Source organism: Mastacembelus armatus, chromosome 1 (genome assembly GCF_900324485.2).
Source record: "Mastacembelus armatus chromosome 1, fMasArm1.2, whole genome shotgun sequence".
In the NCBI taxonomy this organism is placed as follows: Eukaryota; Metazoa; Chordata; class Actinopteri; order Synbranchiformes; family Mastacembelidae; genus Mastacembelus; species Mastacembelus armatus.
In genome coordinates, this window is record NC_046633.1 from 2,972,048 (window position 1) to 2,985,608 (window position 13,561).

At 41.5% G+C, this 13,561-nt stretch overlaps 1 protein-coding gene across 3 annotated transcripts; it reads left to right on the plus strand.

Moving 5' to 3' along the window:
- Positions 1 to 4,541: 4,541 nt before the first annotated feature.
- LOC113128897 (dnaJ homolog subfamily A member 3, mitochondrial-like) lies at positions 4,542 to 8,665 on the plus strand. Of its 3 annotated transcripts, none has more exons than XM_026304529.1 (12): positions 4,542 to 4,766; positions 5,139 to 5,275; positions 5,380 to 5,463; positions 5,568 to 5,777; positions 5,941 to 6,093; positions 6,230 to 6,377; positions 6,592 to 6,656; positions 6,742 to 6,870; positions 7,111 to 7,226; positions 7,557 to 7,651; positions 7,760 to 7,895; positions 8,043 to 8,665. In XM_026304529.1, exons 1-11 carry the CDS (start codon positions 4,562 to 4,564, stop codon positions 7,879 to 7,881), a joined length of 1,464 nt encoding a protein of 487 aa, XP_026160314.1. In that variant the 5' UTR covers positions 4,542 to 4,561; the 3' UTR covers positions 7,882 to 7,895; positions 8,043 to 8,665. The 3 variants fall into 3 exon arrangements, with proteins under 3 accessions (XP_026160314.1, XP_026160316.1, XP_026160315.1); XM_026304531.1 differs by having other exon boundaries at positions 7,763 to 7,895; XM_026304530.1 differs by lacking the exon at positions 8,043 to 8,665 and having other exon boundaries at positions 7,760 to 7,896.
- The last annotated feature ends 4,896 nt before the right edge of the window (positions 8,666 to 13,561 follow it).

Below are 13,561 nucleotides of genomic sequence, written 5' to 3' on the forward strand. Positions count from 1 at the left end.
CTACATTGTCCATCATTCATGTAGTCTTTGTTCTGTCTCTGTCTCTTCCCCTTTCTATCCCACACACACACACACACACACACACACACATGTAATACCTCCTCAGCACAGTATATTGGTGGCAATAATTTGCTTTGGGCCAAAACCCTGAAGTCCTACTGGTGGTTCAACCCTTTTGAAACTTCAGATATGCATCAGACACACACACACACACACACACACACACACTGGCTAGCGTTTGGGAAGAAGAGAATTAGACGGAGCCACAAAGACATTTACGAGCAGCCCCATGGCAGACATCATCCAAACAGGGCTGATGCCACAGAACCGCAGGGGCAGAGAAACCCTCCATCTGTTGACTCCGCAGATTAGTGACTTAATACAAGCACACAAAGGCTGCCTTTCTTTCAGCTGCACTCAGGGAATATGCAGAAGGAGCAATGATTATATAATCTATTTTCTTTTATTCTTGGTGTAGGAGCTCCACTGTATTTTGCTCAACTTTAACAATGGCCATAAAAGAAAAGAGCAAAGCCAACATGCTGTAAAGGAGACCTTTTCAAAGCATGTGTGCTTGTTCCATCTTTTGATTTGTGCTTTATTATATTTATAATTGATGCAATATTGATTAATAAGTTATATTTCTATCAAATGAAAATATTTTGTATCACCTGTGAATCATTTTGCTTTAAAAAGTGTATCTTACAGGCTACCTTTGAAACTGCAGGTTTTCCTCTCCAATTTAAAATGAAATCATGTAAGACTGGACATTGTTTAGCTGATCATTATTAAAGAGAGCTGCAGCTTCATTTTCTACTTAAAAAACCTGCCCAAGATTCAAAGCATCATGCTTCACAGTTCAAATGGGATTTCAACGGCCTGAAATAACAACACCTCATAGAAATGCATAGATCCTGCTATGAAGGCCAAGCCAGGCCCAAGTGGCATTGTCCAGTTCCACAAAGCCTCAAATCCCAATTGAAAACCAGGGATGACTAGTGCAAACCCGGGGTCAGGACATGACTGACAACACCATCATTCATTGTTGTTCCAAAAATGAGTGGAATAACTCCATCATTTATAGCAACTATACTGATGGGAGACATAACATCAACCCAGAGCCACTTATATGATCCCTGATTTTTTACAGCACATTTGCTTTCCAGTGCTTCAGTTCCTCTTGTCCTGTAATTTGATGTTATGATTCAGTACATGAGGTCATTACTGTTTGATTGGCATTTGATGCATGACTTAAGCAGAAGAATGAAATGATGTGATCAAGGGAGGACACAGGCCTGGAACCAGGCAGTGTAAACCCAAAGTACTCCCAAAGGAACCTAGACTCATATTAATGATCAAAGCAGAAAGGGGCGACCTACATGCAGCTGGGAGGATACACTATCCCATCATGTCATGTTACCGTACATGTCAGTGACACCAAGTGATGAGAAGAAAAGTGTTTGTCATAGATGCTATACTTCAATAACAGACATGCTGTATGGACAAAGTTAGCACCTGCCCTGTAAAAAAGCATTTAGTCACTAAAGGACAGCAGGTTGGTGCGGTGGTTAGCACCGTCGCCTCACAGCAAGTAGGATCCAGGTTTGAATCCTGTTCGACCTTGAGCTGTTCCGTGTGGAGTCTGCATGTTCCCCCTGTGCCTCTGTGGGTTTTCTTCATGTACTGCGGCTCCCACACTCTAAAGACGCGTATGTTCAGCTTATTGGTGACTCTAAATTGCCCACAGTCCTGTTCTGGCTGGAACAACATCAGAAAGGACAGAGATGAACTTTGAAAAGTGACAAACTTTTTCTTTCTTAAACATCAAAAGCTCTGACTACATTTTAATTAAACTAACATCACCATGGATAAATGCTGCTTTTGGTAAAGAGGTCATTTTTATTATCATGCAAATAGGTGCTGCTTGATGGCTGAATGGGAGTACATGTTCTCGAACAGGGAGATACTGTGAGACCATTCAGTAATTCAGTAGCACAGTCTGTAACCACAACAGCCACATCATCTCCATAACAGAGGGGAGTGTGGAGTGTCATGCTGGACATGGGCTGACTTCTGCTTTCTCTCTCTCTTGCTGCTGATATGTGCTCTGCCCTCGAGCGATATCAACAGCTGTGTGTCTCTGAAAGATGAACGCGAGATGTTCAGCTTCCTGTGCCTGTGAGATCACTGTCATTACAGACTGGACACACACACCCAGAAGTAGCACGCTGCAAATCGATTATGTTCCAAAGGCTGTAAAATCAACCGCAACATTAAAAAAAAACATCCCTGCATGTGATCTGCCTTCCTCCGTGTCTCTGATGATTTTTTGTGACATGGAAATGTCACAGTGGTTGTGGGGGAGAGGATGAGACATCACAAGGGCACGATCTCATGATTCCCACATCCTTAGCCAAAACAGCCAATAGAATAAAGGAGGACTACAGAGCAGGGCTGCAGGGGACATTGGTATTCTTCAATTAATTTTATATATATCATTCATGTGTAATAAAATTAGATAGCAGGGTGTATTTTTAAAACTTTGTTCATACTATGTGCAAAGAAAATATGTCAACACAATCAAACACTGTGTCACTGTGTGTTACAGACGTAACCCCAGCACAGTCATTACAGCAGGCTTGAACCCAGCGCTTTACGACAACGTGATGGGGTTTTGTGTGTGTGTGGGTGTAGAGACGAAAGAGTAGGCGTACAGAGGGGCTGAGGGAAGATTGACACCCCTGCCCCACCTCCCACTGATAGCATGTCTTGACCTCAGACCCTCAATCTCCATAACTGGAGAGATTAAAAATCAAAGAAGGATAATCAGCCACATGTGAGGAGAAAATACTTAAAAGGGCGAACGTAAACTTATCACTGAGCATATTTTACCTGTCATCATTCACATGCACACACTAATGGTGTGTGTATGCCTCTGGATATGAACCAGTCTGTGTTAGAACTCAGATATTGGAAGTTGGAACTTAAGCTTTATTGAGATAAGAAACATTTCTCACAGCGATATTTACATTACTGAGTGGCACACGGCACCTTCTTCTGGCAAAACATGCCACACAGACACACACAGCTGGGATGCTGTTTTGCAGGTCGTCTTGGAGACGGTGAGGAATGAGCGAGATGGCGGGGCAGAAGGAGAGAAACTCTGAGAGAGCGTGAGCCTCTCTTTCGTCAGGTCACACACACACTGACATCCAGTCAACATGCTCACCTCTAAAAACTGACCTAACTCCAGACATGACAGTCTTGATCTATGGTCTATTATTCACATCAATGAACAGCACTGCTTTATCTGCTCAAGTAAATATGAGAGGAATAAGTATGGCTTATATATGTAGAAATCTAACATCATAACTGTGACACTTTGTTAGTGACCAAAACTGCATTTGGTCTCCTGCACTGCTTATTACTAGAAATCTACATTTTAGCTGGAAATATATTACGACTAACGTTTTGTATAATACTTACTAATTTATTTTATTGTGGTTTTATCTTAAGAGTTGGAATGTGGCTTTTTGGTTGATGTTGCAAGTGCTACATCCTAAAAAAATGACTTTAACCGCTGTAGAGAGCTGTATGTAACTGTGGATGTCATATTTATTTTTCTGCGTCGCTGATTTGGTTGAGTGTTGTTGGCCATGAAACTGAAGATTTCACTGACTAAGTTAAGTTGTTGGAACTGATAACTTGAGGTAACTCTGGCATTCTGTCATTTTATGAAGTGTTTTAGAAAAGATGGACCATTATTCTCATCCCACCACCTTGTCAGTGTCCTTCAAACCCTTGGACTAAAAGTCAATCAAAGCCTTGATGTTGATAGATTAGAGTCTGGCTGCTCCAGGGAACCCAGTGACCCCTTATTCTTTTATGTAAACACTTCAGCTGCAAATCAGTCTCAGAATAACATACAGGTCATGCTGACTGGCACAGATCAGTGACGCCACCTGCTGCCTCTAGGGTGGATGAGTAAGGGTCTTTCAAATAAATCGCTCTTCTACCTTTACCCATTATATGAAATAGTGAGAAACAAAAACCTATAATATAATAACCTTTATATTGATGCTTTTAGTCATTTAGGATCTGAACGTTTACCAACAATGTATTTTGTATGCAATATATTACATAGGCTGCAAACACTCCTACTTCACATATGACACATAAACAGACAGTACAGTTGTGTACAAATTACACTTTAGTCAAATTTTCTCACCATTGGTTTGTTGTAGTTGAACTTACACTTTAATCATCCTTATAAGTTCTTACTGTTTGATGCTATCACTTAACTCTACACGACTAACGCGTCTCCTCCCCCTATGCGTTTGTGTATGCTTTTAATTTGAAAAGTCTAACTACAGTAAACAGTACAGTTTTTCCATCTGAACTTCAGTGTAGTACAAGTATACTATATTATTTAAATAATTGAAGAATAATAACTAATACTCTAAAATAGTGCTTCACTGAATATTATGGTTATTTTTAATTTGGTAAATTTTAATAACCCGCACATGCGCAGACCAGCGGTAACGCCGGTAGTGACGTGAAAATGGCGTCCTCCGTCTCCCGGCTGACTACACGCTGGTTAGCAGCATCAGTTTCTTTCGGACACCGTCCCGCTCGTTTTCTGGTTGTCTCCGCCAGACATGCAGCAGTTTATCCGGCCTCGATACCGCAGACACCTCGGGCAGGGACGGCGCTCAGTCCGGGCTCCTGGAGACACGGAAACGCGGTGACATTGGGAGGACTGACAGGTGAGATGCTAAATGTTAGCACAACATTAGAGAGTTCGGCCCTCTGACGCTTTTTAATGCCAAATGTCCAGCAAAGACCCAGTGGTCTAGACCCTGTGAGGTGCAGGATCAGACTTTGAGGGATGCTTGGCCCCCCAAGAGGGAATGTGGCCCCAATAAAGGACCTTATGTCTGGGGGTCTTTCTGGACACTAAACCCTGCGCTCTCCTTCTCTGTGCTGTCAACAAATAGCAAACTTAACATCCAGTCACAGAGTCTATGATGTACAGTATGAACTGATCCAAACAAACAGTCTCTCTGTTATTATACTGCCTAGATTACCCATCAGCCATCAGGTTGTAGTCCTAATGTTAATCCTTCTCTCGTTCTCAGCATTAAGATGTCCCCATGTCACTGCCTGCCACTCCTTCCACACCAGCAGCAGAGTGGCAAACAAGGAGGACTTCTACGAAGTCTTAGGTGTCTCCCGCACTGCGTCACAGAAAGACATCAAAAAGGCTTATTACCAGGTCAGAAATGCTGTTTAGTGAGACCAGAAGGTTCCCAGTTCACTAGTTTCCCGTTCTTCAGTTTGAACCTGATGTCTTCATTGTCTGTTTTTGTTGGTGGTCAGCTGGCTAAGAAGTATCACCCAGACACCAACCCAGATGACCCAGAGGCCAAAGAGAAGTTTGCCAAGCTGGCTGAAGCCTATGAGGTACACAACAAATGACAGATGTGTGTGATATAGACGATAAGCAGCTTCATGAAGTTATTCGAACCTTGATAACTACCTGCAAATGTTGTTGTTTCTGTTTTTAGGTGCTGAGCGACGAGGTGAAGAGGAAGCAGTACGATACATACGGAGTAGCAGGCTTTGACCCCAGTCGAGCTGGGGCAGGCCAGCAGCAGTATTACAGAGCCGGTGGGAGCAGTATAGATCCTGAGGAGCTCTTCAGAAAGATCTTTGGAGAGTTTACTGGAGGAATGGGCTTTGGAGACATCCACAACATGTTTGATCAAAGGCCTGAGGTCAGCACTTACAGCTCTTTAACATTCATGTTTTTATTTTGCATTTAAAACCTTTTTCTTATTTATTACACCAAGAACTAGTTAAACATAGTGTACAGGCATTAAGTGTATGAGTGTAGTTTGATTGGACTGCAGTGTTTACATGACGTCTGTCACTCTATAGTTTGTGATGGAGCTTACATTTGCTGAGGCAGCAAAGGGCGTGAATAAGGAGCTGAGTGTGAACATTGATGATGCCTGCCCAAGGTGTCATGGAAAGGGCAGCGAGCCGGGCACAAAGGTGTCGCTGTGTCACTACTGCAATGGCACTGGCATGGTGAGTTTGACCTCAAGACCTGTCACTGAGGTAGCTAGTGAAGCTCCTCAGGCTCTGATTCTTCATTTTGGTTGTTACTCTGTTCAACTGTGCTATCAGCCTGCCAGTGTACACTGTCTTACCACCTGTTTTGCAGGAGTCAATCAACACGGGTCCTTTCCTGATGCGCAGCACGTGTCGACGCTGTGGTGGGAAGGGATCCATTATAAACACGCCCTGTGCCCTCTGCCGAGGTTCAGGACAGACCAGGAGGAGACAGACAGTCAGTGTACCTGTACCTGCTGGTAGGTTTTCCTCCTGGACTGTGTCAAATAAATGAATAAACATATTCACACATGAGAAAGATGCATATATTCCCAAAATCTGACTGTATATTTAATTTTAGTAGTCAAATTATGTGACTATGTAAGAGAAGCCCTGACTGTTGTTGACTCTATAATTTGGATTATATTACATGACAACAAATACCCTGAGCTAAAGTCTGATATTTCCCTACAGGAGTGGAAGATGGTCAGACAGTATGTATGTCAGTAGGAAAAAACGAAATTCTCATTACATTCAGGGTAAGTTTTCATTAAGTGATGAAGAACTTACGAAATTCCTGCCATGTGCTAAGAGGAGTTTGACGTATTTGCTGTGTCTGAACAGGTCCAGAGGAGCCCAGTGTTCAGGCGAAGTGGAGCTGACATCCACTCGGACGTGTTCATCTCTGTGGCTCAGGCCATCCTGGGGGGCACAGCCACAGCACAGGGCCTGTACGAAACCATCAGTATAGTGGTGTGTGGGAAGCAATGCTGCACTATATTCACTATGTTTAACATGAAGCATCAGTCCCAGTTCACCTTCAGAATAATGCTGGTTTCAGATCAGTTGAACGTGTAGTCCTACTTTGAATGCTTTTTGATTTAAAACTTGATTATTGAGTCAAATGTCTGTGAATGCATTTCCTCACACAGAGTTTCAGCTCAGCAAATTTCTCCTGTTTCCTGTTTCAAAGATTATTGTCTGTGTTTTCAGATTCCTCCCAGTTGTCAAGCTGATCAGGTGATCCAGCTGCAGGGAAAAGGCATTCGGAGGATGAACAGCTACAGTTATGGAGATCACTATGTTCATATCAAGATTAGAGTGCCCAAGTGAGAGACAGACACACACACACACACATATACATACACACACACACACACACACATACACTCACATACACATACAAACAAACAGCTGGTCTAAGAGTAAGCTCAGAAACATACATTGATAATTGTAGCTGATTCATATTTGTTTGTTTGAAAATTAATTTCTGATTTATTCTGTCATTATTGTTGATCACTCAGACATTGTTCAGACCCACACCCTAATTTTTTTCCTGATCAGGCAGCTGTCGTAAATAACTAATAAATTTGTATTAAAGGGAATATAGACTCCATGGAATTTGTATAAAATTTTCATTCTGATGTCTTTCTCTGCAGGAAGCTGACTCACAGGCAGCGCTCTCTGTTGCTGACTTATGCTGAGGAGGAGACGGATGTTCAGGGCACTGTCAATGGTCTCAGTCCTTCTGCAGGTCAGGTTCAACTTCACCATTCAATTAAAACACACCTCCACCTAGCATATATAGATTATGCAGTCGGCTCCTGTCTCTCGGTTTCATGCAGTGTGTGTCTGTGTCCAGCAGGAGGCAGCAGAACTGCAGGTTCTGGTGCGAAGACAAACAGCACAGAGGAGCGACAGGACAAGCAGCAGGAGCAGAAGGAAGAAGGCTTCTTCTCAAAACTAAAGAAAATGTTTAGCTGACACTGAGGCTGCAGGTGAGAGAATCAAACATCCTACTCATTAACTAAAGTTTAATCAAGTTTAATATTTCATTAATATAAACTTATTGTTTGCAGTGTAATGTGTCTTTTGTTTAACCAGCTTCACATATTTTATTTTAACCTGTTTCCTGTTTTTTACAGGACAAAAAAAAAGATATACCCAGTGAAGAAAGAAAAGGAATCCATGGACCGGGGCTTTGTGTTTTCTCCACATGCTTTGGAGATTGAGCATGGAAGGAAAAGACAGGCAGAGTGGTATTTGTGTTGAAACTGCGCTTGGCAGACAGGCCACGTAGATATCAGGTCCACCCACACACACTCACAGGCCCATCACAACAGACTGGAGCTGGGCTGAGAACCTCAAGAACTGCTGGAAGAGAAAAAAGATGGGGACTACAGAGAACTATCCTAGAATAACTCATCCTGGCTTACTGTGTTTGAAATGTCACTTCTCATTAAGTTACAAAGTGCTCCACAGACAGGAACTCTATAAAATAAAACTACTAAAAATACACTTTTAAAATATCACAGTCAAAGAGTAAAGAAAATAATTATGAAAAGCAACAAATCGTTTGGGATTTGGGAAGTAAATAAGATGAAAACTGTTTTATTTTTATCTGCAGCACTTTTCATGGATCACACTGTACACACTTTGGACTAAGACTGTAAAATGCAGGCAGTGTTCAAGGTAAACTTGTCCAGAGGTCCACCTACCGTTTAAAATATATTCACCAAAACAATAAATTATTATTTACTTGAAAATATATTTGTAGTTTTGTAGTTTTATTATTAAGGTTTTACTGGTTGTTTTTCGTAGAATGTCTGTAAAGCATCAACTCTTAACTTATTCTGTTTCTTCTGATTTCTATGTCCAATATCCAAAAAACACAATGATCTACTGGGGACTTTCTTAAAATCGATATTAATGGCTCATTGCTCTGCATTGTCTCTGAACATTATCTCTATCTTACTTATAATTAGTAACAATTGACATGTTACTCATTGGTATCTAAATCAGGATATAAAGACAATGTTACAGTTCGTTTGTTCTACACTTCAGTGGCTGTTCAGAGAATACACTATTGCAGTACTGTTCTATTGCAGTACTACCAAATGTGAAGTGAGATATTTCTGTGTATATGAATGAATACATGGTCTGGTCCCTGTCTAATCCAGACTCGGTGGTTGTTATTTCATTTTTATTGTGCCAGCTAATAAAACTATGCAAAAACATATTTAAATAAATACAAAATACTCAAAAGTTATTTTTGAGCTTTTATTTTCAACTGTAAATTTTTGTATCTCAACAATAGATGGCAGTGTTGAGTCAGTAACGTCCCAGTTTGCCCTTATTCAGTTGTACTCCAGGACTGACCACCACACGCTCAAAGGCCCTGTGACTGTTTGATGTTTCCAGCCACCCACTTCATCAATGAGCAGCGTCTGAACAGAAGCTTTTGTCAGGGTCAGCAGGAACATTTGTTTCAGACTGGGGTTTTCCAACTCTACAAAGTGGCCAGTCTTCACAAGCAGGACTTGTGGTTCCTCCCAGGGCAGATTTCTAATTTAAAGAGAAGGCAGTGCTACATAGAGCACAGGGCTGTAGCTGGAGATGTTTCACTTACAGTATAGTTTCTGTTATCTTTAACTTATGAGTGCTGAAAATGGATGTTGTCAAAATGTTGATTTGGACTAAACATATTATTGTCAGAGGAGTTCATTAAAATGTGCACCTGTCCTGACAGATTTACTGGATTCTTTCAGTAGCATTACAAAGCTTCCACTGTTGAGGCAGAATTGCAAAAACAGCCTCACTTGACATTTCTAACTGTATATTAGAAGCAGGTGAAACAATTTGTGATGAATAATCTGTAAATATATATTCAAATGCATTTCTTATGTATCTCCACTCATGCACTCCCATCTCTGACAGTGTCTGCAAACACTTTATAAAACTATATAAACAACTATACCTTATAAACAACGTAATTTATGGACCAGACAAGAGTTGACACCCTACAATTTCAAGAACAGCTTAGTGTGATTACAACCTGGCAGATATGTCCTGCATGCAGGCTCCTTAACTCTGTACAGAAAGTAGAAAGTGGAAATTAGTGTCTCATAAAGAGACAGATAAAAAAAAAACCAAATGTATGGGTTTTAATAACATCACAGCAGAAACTGAATATAAAGTTGAGTCAGTCTGAGCTTCCTCTTTCTATTTTAAAGGTCTTGGGATGGTACAAATCATCACGATTCCCAGTCATTATCATGTGTTTTTAATTGTAAATCATCTTTCTCCCTTATTTCCGTAGGTCATGATATATGGTTTGGTGTGTTCTATGTTACATTTCCTTTCAAACCCCTTGTGCAAAACATTTTATAATTAAAGTGATGTTCCCCATTTTTTCCTCCTCTGCTCTGAACAAACGGAGGGACAGAAAGGAGAAACTGGAGAGTTTCATATGACAAAACCTTATGTTCTTAGTGCTTATATACTAAATGCAAATATTAAGTGAATGTAATAGATTCATATAAATGCCCAAAGGAATACAAGTGGTGCCATTCACCACAAAACAATTCTCAGTCATACCCAGCAAAACTTAATCCACCTGCAGCTGTCATGGTACAGGCTGAGCCACCCCCCTTTATATAAAACCCATTGGATCTTCTCACTTCCTTCTTGACAGTTTGGACCACCACGCCCTGCAGGTAATCCACTGTGCAGATGGGAGCTCATGCAAACAGTAAATGAAATTAGATTGAATGTGTGTGTGTGTGACAAATGTGTCTATTTTTCTATTAGCAGTGTGAATGATGAATGATGATTCACACTGAAATGATTAGAAATGACTTTAGTTATCCATTAGCATGCTACACTCAGTTAGCACTCAGTTAGCCTCACAGGCCTGGAGTTACCTAATCCACAAACTACACAACTAGAACTGTGTTTGTCAACATCCATAACAAACATATAACAACTGTACATTGCCCACCAGTGTGTCTGGGCAGTGTGGCAGTGTTGACTTGCACAGTCAAAAGTTTTTTGGTAGTCAGTGGTGCATGTGCTGCACACTGCACTAAGAGCTTGATACTGCAATCTGACAAATGATCACTAATGATCTCTGACCTTGCTGAGCTGCTGAAAGCCTTCCAGACCAAGTTGGGTGGTGTTAGGTTTTGTGCCAAACTAAATCCAACTCCTGAAAAGCTCTGGGGTTCAGGAGATACAACTCTCTTACTCAAAAGCCTGGTATTCAAATCCACAGTTATACATTTTGTTAAATGCTGAGAAGGGGAACAGACAATCAACAAAGACCTTTACAACATGATTAAGTGACAGGTTTGGTCCCAGACAGCCAAGACTTTACCAAAGTCAATAAAAGGCAATTAAATCTTGGACAGAACAAGCAACTTAGTCATTATTGAACCTTGTTCAGCAATGAAGGCAGAAACCTGTACAGACTCTCAGCTATAGAAAGAGAAAAAAGCTCCTGTCTGTCAGTCATGTGGGAATGACAGCTGGTTGCTGTGAGTAACTGGGAAAAGTAGGAAGGCATCATGCGGATTGATAATAGAGTTTCACTTTAGTGTTACAGTACAAACAGGCCCACAGCTTCTCAAAGGGCAGCACAAAAAGGTTAAAAGTAGAGTGCAGAGGGTAATTGGAGCTCTAGGGTGCTGTTGTTACTGATGCAGGCTGATTCTGTCTGTGTGGCCTAAAAGACAGTGATTGAGTGCTTGTTATAATTGTCTATTTGTGACAGGGAGCTCTGCCTGGTTTATACAGCATGAATGTATGGAAGCCTCCCAGCTGGTGACAGTGTATGAGATTTAGTGCAGTCCAGGCCTGAAGGCAACACATCCTAAGCCTGGTTTACTAGGATTAGTTGCTGATGCTGATGGTCCGTCCACTGGGAAAAGGGGTTTGTTTTATGTGGAGAGCACTAAGACTGGGATTTGTTCACTGTGAGTAGGACTCTTTAGGTTACAGACGGGGTCTAAAGCTGCTCGTCCTTGGAAGCAAATGGGACAAGGGATTAGATCTGGATGGCGACTAATCCTTTTAATGAGTGAATCACACACAAACCAGAAAAACTACTCACACGCTTGGAGTTTTTATCTAAATGTACCGAATGCAGAATAAGATTATTGGTTGCAGAGCCACAGATTTACAAACGAGACATAAAATTGGAAGCTGGTCTTTATCAAAAAACACTTCCTAAAGGAAATGTTGGTAAATATGCTTCTTTATTAGTTCTTGTCAAGTGCTGGATGGAGATGGTTTAGTTGAGCAGGATGATTAGGAGCAGGGAAATTACTAATTTTCGAAAGTAAAAAAGACATAAGTTCACAAATATTCCTGCACCTATCCTCCTGTAAAACCAGGCAAATTTTATATGGATTACAAAACCCTAACTCTTCAGCTTTGGAGGTGCCTGTAGGTGGATTTGTTTTGTACCTTATGAAAAGGCTAGCTACTTCTTTTTCTCGTCTTTGTGCTAAGTCGAGCTAACCAGCCTCATGCAGGTACCTTGAATTTAAGAGGCAGTCATGAGTATCAGTCTCATCCAACTCTGCTGGGAATCTAATAAATATCCTCCCAAAGATGGCAGACTTCTTTATTTATACTGAATTTATTGTTTTATAATCTCCTTTTTTTGATTGATGTGTGTTATTATTTATGTTTTACAGTGTGAGCTGTATTTCTGGGCCTCTGTTCTGCTTTGGTATGTTAACAGTCTGCTCCTGCCCCCTCCAGGGACCCAGAGGATGCAGTTGGGTGCATAACAACATGCCCAGTGCTGGCAGCCATCAAAGTAATGCTTAAGGACACTTCAGCTTACTACATACATGGAGCTTCAATCTGGTTCTACTCATGTCGCTAACCACAAGACCTCACCGTTTGTTGCCAGCATCTCCTGCCACTGAGCACCACATTAAGGTCTGTCCTCCACCTCCTTATTTACTGTAACTTCTCTAGATAAGTGTCAGCTCCTAAATTTGATAAAAGCTTCAGGGTCTGGCTTATTTCTCTTGTCATCTGAGTGCTTTGAGACAGCAGAGTAAAGGCAACAGGGAGTAATCCAAATCAGATTAGTCTGTGATTCGTTCTGTAAGCGCAGCCTGCAAACTTGCATTATTTTGGACCAACGGGTATTGGCATCCCTGGACTGGAATCCATAATCACAGAGGCTAGATGTGCACCAACAGTGAGCCAAGACAGATATTTTATTACTGATCCAGTAACCATCACTCACTAGGAGTGTGTGTGTGTGTGTGTGTGTGTGCGCGAGGCTAAAGGGCAGCATTGGTTGCAGCCTGTTTCCCATTTCCCCTCAATCAGAGGAAATCTAGTCCAATTTCACCCTCCCCTTCCTTCCAGCCCGTCCTCAGCTAATTAGGGTTCCAGATCACTGCCACATGCATCTGAGATGACAGCAGTGTGTATGTGTGTGAGTATGTGTGCATATGTATATTTATGTCCATCTCAAGGGGTCAAGGAGATGTTCCTTGCCTCACCAACTATTAGAAGGTTGACCCTAGATTTAGTATCAGATTACAAGATTGCCAAATGTTTTCCATATGGTCTTTCAATATCAATCCAGAGCTCATTGGCTGACGCTCTGGCTTGGCCCCCAGTCCTCCCACTCTCACCC